Raw genomic sequence first — 8,016 nt, forward strand, 5'->3', positions numbered from 1 at the left:
CCCAGGCACATCCAGCTGGCCGTGAGAAATGATGATGAGCTGAACAAGCTCCTCTCCTGTGTGACCATTGCTCAAGGAGGGGTTTTGCCAAATATCCTTTCCCAGCTCCTTCCCAAGAAAACTGTCAGAGATGCTGCTCCTTCTCAGGAACAAGGTGGTAGCCGGTGAAACTTGCTTTTCCTGGTCTGGTCACTTATGGATGATAGGACTTGGTAGCACTAATTTGTATGTGTTTTGCTTCTTTGTCAAGTGTTTTTCCTGCTAATTTTAATGCATTTTTAAAGCTTGTAATAAAGTTCCTAGAATGCAACGCTGTTCTCCTTTCTCTTCTCAGGTCCCCTTCCGGGGATGGAGGAACACAGAAAATGTCAAAGTCTAGCATACCACCCAAATAACTTTTAAAAAAAAGTCAAGTACATGTCTACTTTTGAAAACATGTTACAAGTAACTGTTATGGAGCAGGCAGAGGAGTCAAGACACACTGCCATTCAGGTTCATGTGAACTTTTCCTCCATCGCAGATTCATAGTGCAATTGGTTCAGTGCCTCAGAGGTTGTTTAACTCTGCTTTAGAAGTTAGTAACCCTGTGCTTTGAAGTCTTATTGCTTGTAAAGCTGTAGTGAACAACTACTTGTCTTTAGACAGCTCCAACATGACTAAACCTCTATCCCCTCCATCTTGTCATAATAACCATAGGCAGCTTATTTAAAACCTGGTGCAATATTTGTGCTGTTGGTAGAGGTGACTGTCTTGGTTCTGTCTATCAGTGCAGAAAAACAAAAGTCTCCATATCCAAACAAACCCCAGGCCTTTGCTGACCAAGTCATTGAAGGTCTTCCCCTAGGAAAGTGCCTAGGGTTTCTCTGTTCATAGTGGGTGCTGAGGCTTGCTCTTGAATGGGAAACCAGGGATCTGCTGCAGCTGCATTAGGATCAGTCTGCCCTCAAGGCAGTATCTCACAAATTTTATAGCATCTCGCACAGAGAAGAGCTGGTTAGGACCAGCTTCCTAAACTGTAGCTGGAGCATGAACTTTTTATTTGAAAAAGATCTGCCTGTCCTATTGAGTTTGACCTAGCTCCTTTGCCCCCTCAAGGCGCGAGGGTGTCAGAGCCTACTGACCAGGTTTTATGATGCTGACAGACGTCAGAGCTGTATGCAGCTGAGTTAATGACTCACTCCAAACTGTGCTTGCACAGAAATGGGAAGAGAGGATACCTGACTGTCATGGTTTAACCCTAGCTGGCAACTAAGCATCACCCAGCTGCTCACTTGCTCCCCCCAATGGGATGGGGGAGAGAATCAGAAGGGTAAAAGTGAGAAACCTCGTGGGCTGAGATAAAGACAGTTTAACAGGCAAAGCAAAAGCCGTGCACACAAGCAAAGCAAAACAAGGAATTCACTCACTGCTTCCCATGGGCAGGCAGGTGTTCAGCCATCTCCAGGACAGCAGGGCTCCATCACGCATAATGGTTACTTGGGAAGACAAATGCTATCACTCCAAATGTCCCTCCCTTTCTTTCTCTTCCCCCAGCTTTATATGCTGAGCATGACATCATATGGTGTGGGATATCCCTTTGGTCAGCTGGGGTCAGCTGTCCCGGCTGTGTCCCCTCCCAGCTTCCTGTGCACCCCCAGCCTACTCACTGGTGGGGCGGGGTGAGAAGCAGAAAAGGCCTTGACTCTGTGTAAGCACTGCTCAGCGGTAATGAAAACATCCCCGTGTTATCAACACTGTTGTGGTCACAAATCCAAAACACAGCCCCATACACGCTGCTGTGAAGAAAATTAACTCTATCCCAGCCAAAACCAGCACACTGACTGAGTAGACACTGTGATTTCAGGGTGGTGGGCAGCTGGAACAGTCATTGTATGCCGCCTGGTTTTCAAGAGCAATTTGATGAGATCTTGGCTGGCCTGCAGTTAACCCAGTGAAGTGAGAGAAAGTGGAGGATGCTGTTGCAATGAGAAGTAAAAATGTCTGAGAGTAGATCTTAAGCTTTGTGCATGTAGTAAAGGTGTGCTATATGTAACTAGCCTTGTGCTGAGTGTTTACACCTGTAAATGGAAAAAAAAAAAGCTTTAAAGGAGGTACATGAGAAATGAACACATGGAACTCAAATTATTTCCTCCATTTGACCATGGCAAGGGAAAGCAGGCTTGGGAATTATTTATTTGGATCAAGCAAAAATCTAAAGCAAGGTACTAATTTTGTGCAGTTTCAAGCATGGCGCTTACAGCACCCTTTGCTAATCTGGAGATCTAGGTGTCAGTCATCACGCCGCTGCTGGATGCAAGCTGCTCCTGTGAGCCTGCTCTGCACCACACCAAACAGACCTTGCAAGGCATGACCAGTGCTCAAGCAGCTTCTAGAAATGCCTTCACCTGTCATTTTCTGTATGATATGCACTGAGGGAGCTGTGTGGCCCTACCTGTACTTACACCCAAAGATAGAGTTTGTGGTGAAGTACTGGTCCAATTCAAAAGTCAATTTTTTAAGTATTTCTTTGATCAAGAAAAACCTTGTTTGCTTTCTTCCAGCCAATAGTTCAACCCATTTGTAAATTAACCAGATGGCATAGTGGTCTGAAAACTCACCCCTCTGGCTTCGCAGTAACAGAGGGTAGATGTCTCCTAACCCAGCTGCTCAGCAAAAGTTTCTGTGGGGCCAGGGCTCAACTTTCCAGCACTCATGTATTGAAGAAAAAAATTATTCAGCTGCCACCACACCCTTGACCCTGGAAAGGGCATATTATGCCTTGCAGACAGCTATGTGTGACTTCGGAAAAAGCTGGATGGTGTGACAGATGGGGACAAGTCCTAGAAGAGAGAGAACCCAATGTCAGAGATCCTGAGCTTTCCCAGGCTCTGCAGTGTGGTCACAAAGCAGCTTGGCCATTGCTGGCAGCAGAAAGAACAGCAGTACAGGTTGCTGGGTTTAATTCCTGATGACTGCAGCAAGGTGAGGTGTGCCCCTTTCCAGCTGTAATAAATTAGCTGCTGATCAGAGATACTGCAGTTCTCTGAGGCAGTAAATATTAGGCTTGTTTCCAGAGGAGATCAGCTAACAAGGTGCTAAGCAGCTCTACAAGGAGTAGTGACAAATTCTCATGCTCTCAGGGACTGTACTGAGTTGCTTTTGTGTTGGGACCTTGATTGTTTTTTATTTTGAGTGGATGAATCATTGCTCACCCAGGTGGCATTAAATGATGCAAGAGCTGGTAATGATATGGCTACCACTGTGGCGTTTAAAAGGGGGCAGCTCTTGCCAGAGGTTGTGGTTTGGGGGATTTGTGTACTAGTATTGTTGGAAAAAGAGGCTAAGTTAATAACTTCTTCAGGTGAGAGTTTGTTCTCAAGAAATGACAGCATGCTTTCTTTGTGTTAGATAAGCTCCTGAGTGAAATGATGGTTTTGTAAGTTCTGTGTTTGGTATAAGGTTGCTTAAGGGGGCTTTTAATTTTTTTAATTTATGTACTTGTGTAGGCTATTTTTAAAAGCTTATCTTTCTAAGGCCCACAAAAATCTCCTAAAAGAACTTTTTATTGTATTTTTAAGCACTTCAATTTGATATCTGATTTAGTTCCTCCCTGCATCTGAGTAGAGCTTCCCATTACTTAAAAATAACTACTAATTAGAACTTGAGAATAATTCTATATACAAGAGCAGAATTTTCCTGTGTTTGTTTTCCAGTTGCTTTGTGTTATGCATTGAAGAGTAATTGGTACTATTCAGTACCAGAGACTTTATGTTAGTAATAAGCGATGGGGCTTGTTAGAATGGATGCAGTACCATACAAGAAGATGGTACTTGTGCATTTGTAGTAGCCTGATGCACAGTGTGCTGAGCAGAGCAATTTCAGTGCCTGATGTAAAACAAAGCTTCTCTTCTTCCCATAAGTCTTGTTCCTGATTGTGGCCTGTTATCTTGCAGCAATAGGTCCCCTCATCTCTGGAAGACAAGATCCATTTGAAGTGGTTTCCAGTAGATGAAGTTCTTTCCTGCTGTTCTTACTTCAGACAAAGATATGAATTTCTAGCTCTGGCTCTCACAAGGTCATCATTGCAGAAACTGCTTAGGTTCTTAACAGGGGTAAGTTTGGAGCTTCCCTGCAGAGTTTCTGAACACTTCTAAGTATCTTGAAGCCTAGTTTGCTTGACCTTTCTCCTTAACAGCAGTCCTCCTTTGATACTGGGTCAGAAGACCTTGCTCCTAAGTTCTAACTTACTCTCTTGAAAAGTTTTGGAAATCTAGCAGATGGCTGACCTGCTGCTCTGACTGAGCTTGTAGATGCCTCTTGGCTGGAAACTTGTCAGACTTGCCTAAAGTAGCAGCCTGACCCATCTGCTCCTTCAGACAAAAGTATGAACAACTGAAAAACTTTCTGAGGGGGGAAAACTGACTTGTAAGGGAATTAGAAAGGCAGTGAAATGAGGAGGAAGAAAGGACTTAAATGCTCAGTTTCTGTGCCTGTTTGTTTTGGTTTTTTAATTCTTTCTCTTTTTATAATAGATTAATGTTAGGATGTCTGAATGTGGGAAGAAAACCACAAAGCTCCCCCTTGTGCCAAAGAAAACCAAATCAGCTCAGGCTGGTCTGCAGTTCCCCGTGGGTCGTGTCTACAGGCTCCTTAAAAGAGGGAACTATGCTGACAGGATCGGTCCTGGTGCTGCCATCTACCTGGCTGCGGTGCTGGAGTACCTGAGCGCGGAGATCCTGGAGCTGGCAGGGAACGCTGCACATGAGAACAAGAAAGCCAGGATCCTGCCCAGGCACATCCAGCTGGCCGTGAGAAACGATGATGAGCTGAACAAGCTCCTCTCCTGCGTGACCATCGCTTGAGGAGGGGTGTTACCTAATGTTCTTCCCGAACTTCTTCTTAAGAAGACCATCTTGCTTAAACTGGCCCACAAATATGTCCAGTCACAGGAGTTCTAGCTGCCACCAGGCTCCTGACCTTGTGATGTTGTTAACGCTGGCTTTCTCAACAGCTCAGAGTTTTTCATGCTGGTTGGCATTTTTGGTCTAAATTTGTGTGTGTACCTGTGCGCATGTCTGAAAAGCTGCTAAAGACGGGGTTGCTAAGTTAGGTTTCCCTAGCTATGTCCTTCAAAAGAAAAAAGTCAACAGACTACTTCTATGAATAAATAAGTGTGCAAAGGACTCATGTCCATCTTATTCCCTTCTATAAAAATATTTGTTGCATCAAACAGAAGATTTTCTTTGGAAGTGCAGTTATCTAAGGAAATCTGCGCTATGGTCTTTAAAGCTTGTGTCTCCATGTGCATGGCTGGGATCTCCTTCTACAGTATGTGTAGAAGTCTGCTTCATCTGACCACTTCAGACCTCATAATAGGCACAGTTAACTATTCGGGGTAAATAGATGCACCTGAGAAACTTAAACTGGACTGCCTTATAATGATGGTGAAGTTAAATTATCTTCTTTAACATTTGGATATGGAGGCAGGGCTGTGCTGTAACTTCAGAGTGTCACTGCACACACCTTGGTCCAAAGATGGTGTTGGAATTGTCCTCTGAGTTTCTGCATTGATGGAGTGCAATCCAAGGAGTCTTCTACAGACAGTATATAAACCTTGTCAGTACTTGAGCCTTAAAGATCTTCTAGAAACTCTTCTTAAGAATGAATCCAAATATAACTTCTACCTTTCTGGTACTGAGAGGTAGAACTAAGCACTCCTTAGCTGCTTTAAGGCTTGTTCCATTAGGATCCAGATCAAGGAAACCTGTGTGTTTAAAAGGCAATCCAGGAAGTGGCCTTTTCCAGGATCTTCCAAAACTCATCTTCCACCTATGCAGCTTGAAAGGCTACCTAAGCGCTATTAGATTTGCACTCTAGCAAATCTAGGTTTGCAATGTTATGGTGGACACACACTAGTATTAATCTGTTTGCTGTGCTGCAGAAGATTTTGCTTAACAGCTTCACCAGCAGGATGCCACTCAAACTTAAGAGCTTTATTAGGTGTTTGAATTATTCTATTCATAACACAGAACAGGAAGGTCCTAGTGTCCACCAGCTTCAGATATATTAATCCAGCCAGGTAAAAAGGCTGTTTAGAGAACTGCCTCAAGACTGACCCTACCAGCCCGAGGTTTGGGAGCCTCTGTTTCCCATATCTGCCCCATAGTAATCCATATTATGCCGCTGCTTTCTCTAGCGTAACTCATATCTCCCTGGTTTTCTGGTCTTGTGAGAATTGGGACCTTTTGAAGAATGGGCTGCAGAGAGTTCACCTCTTTGTATAAGCAGGCTAGGGAATTTAAACAAAGGGCAAGAAGCCAGGAATGAGGTATTGCGGGACTGCAGCCAGAGGACTTTCTGTATGTGAAACCTCTAGCATGTGTGTAAGCCGCAAACACCTACTAGGGGCCATGCTATGAGAAGGCAAAGAGAAGACAGTGTTGGTATCAGGTCAGCCCTAGCATAACTGGCTGCTATGGGCACTGGAGAGAAGTGATTTATAGTGTGGATAGTAGACAAATATTGTTTTGAGGGCAGCCGTAAGATCAGCCATTGCTCTCTGTGTAAACATGGCCACTTTTGGCTGGACATCTAGAGGGTGAAATGGTGCCAAAGTGCTGACCTGCACCATAAACCAAACCCTCCAAGCTGCTGTCTTGGAAAGCAAAAGCAGCTTCTTAGGGGGCTGCTGCATGTTTTTCTACAGCAGTTTCAACAGCACTGACTGTATGAGCTGTGTTTGAAGAAAAACAGTCCTCTGTTTCCCTGTCAGGCTGATGGTTACGTTTTGTGCTGTGTTGGCTCAGAGGCTTGCTCCTGGCCTGTCTGAGCCACCCACAGTATGGGTGCCCTGCAGCAGCATGGGCTTGTGCAGCTCCTGCCATGCTGCACCGCTTCCTCTGCTGTGCCAACACAGCTGCTTATGGCACCTGCTGCGAACCAGGCTGCTGCTGGGCTCATGTGTTTAAACCTTTTTTTTTTTTTTTCTTTTTAAAAAGGAAAACTCACATCAAGCTACTTGTGTGTGCCTTTCACGGTGGTGCTGGCACAGCTCAAGGGTTTGCATGGGGGCAGGAAGAAGAGACCGAGCGTGGGATGATGGCTGGAGCTGCCGAGGCAGAGATTGCCTCCAATGCCTCCACAGTGTGGGCTGTGACTCTGAAGCCCCGTGGGAATTTTAAAGGTCTCTGCCTAGAATGAAGCTGTATCACACCAGGTACATGAGTTGAGATGACCCATGGAACAGGAGGTTTCAGCAAACCCCTGTGCCTATAGAAAAGTTACCATAAAAGGGAAAATTAATGGAAACCTTTCCCCATGTCTCAGCTCTTCTGCAGAGGAAGCAAATCTTGACCCTGGCTTGTTTAAGGGAATGACCCCCATCTTCAGGAGCTGTATGGCCTGTGCTGGGACGAGCTGGCCAAGAGGCGCTGCTGCTGCCCAGGGTACAGGACTCAGCCTGAGACCCTGTCAGAGGGAAAGTAGCCATCGGGGTAGTGCTGGTTGGTCTCTCTGTCTTTGTTGCCAAATAACTAATTTAAATTAATACAAAAATTATATTAATATAAATGTTTATATTAAACTCATCTAGCTTTACCAGAAAGTTTATGTAGGTTTAAGCATGACTGCAGGGTGGCTGGCAAGCTCAAGGCATCCCGTTATTCCAGAAGCAGCAAGCTTGGGAAGAGGTGGTCTGTCACGGCTGAGTGCCCAATAGGTGCTCTGGGGTCTGTAGCTCATGTCTGCTAAACTGCAAGGAGGGGAGAGGCATCACGTTCTTGGGAAAACTCAATGGATAAGAACAAATTGGAGGAGTACTGGAATGGGGAGGGGACGTGGGGCACTGACAGGTCCAGGGAGAGACACAGGGAAAGACCGTCCCTGGAGTACCCAGGGGTCCCAGAAGCTATCGTACAGCTCTGCTCTGTCTTTAGGAATTAGAGCTGACCTACAGACATACTGGTTCCTGAAATATGCCTTGCTGTGGCTCTCCTGGTCTCTGTGCTCACTACTACAGCTCTTCTGTTGCACTTCTAA

General features: G+C 45.2%; 1 protein-coding gene across 1 annotated transcript; it reads left to right on the forward strand.

Annotated features, from left to right (window-relative positions):
• Positions 1-3,763: 3,763 nt before the first annotated feature.
• Positions 3,764-4,841, forward strand: LOC103916788 (histone H2A-beta, sperm-like). Its single transcript, XM_009323842.1, has 2 exons — positions 3,764-3,805; positions 4,512-4,841. The coding sequence occupies exons 1-2, from the start codon at positions 3,764-3,766 to the stop codon at positions 4,839-4,841; spliced, it is 372 nt and encodes a 123-aa protein (XP_009322117.1).
• Positions 4,842-8,016: the final 3,175 nt, after the last annotated feature.

Source organism: Pygoscelis adeliae, unplaced genomic scaffold (genome assembly GCF_000699105.1).
Source record: "Pygoscelis adeliae isolate BGI_AS28 unplaced genomic scaffold, ASM69910v1 Scaffold425, whole genome shotgun sequence".
NCBI classification, from domain to species: Eukaryota; Metazoa; Chordata; class Aves; order Sphenisciformes; family Spheniscidae; genus Pygoscelis; species Pygoscelis adeliae.

What these genes read in the sequence shown, in the direction of transcription:
- LOC103916788 (XM_009323842.1), top strand. Translation starts at nt 3,764, where the DNA reads ATGGGGCTTGTTAGAATGGATGCAGTACCATACAAGAAGATG. An exon ending in CAGTACCATACAAGAAGATG is followed by an intron (nt 3,806 to 4,511) that starts GTACTTGTGCAT and finishes TTTTTATAATAG; the next exon opens with ATTAATGTTAGGATGTCTGA.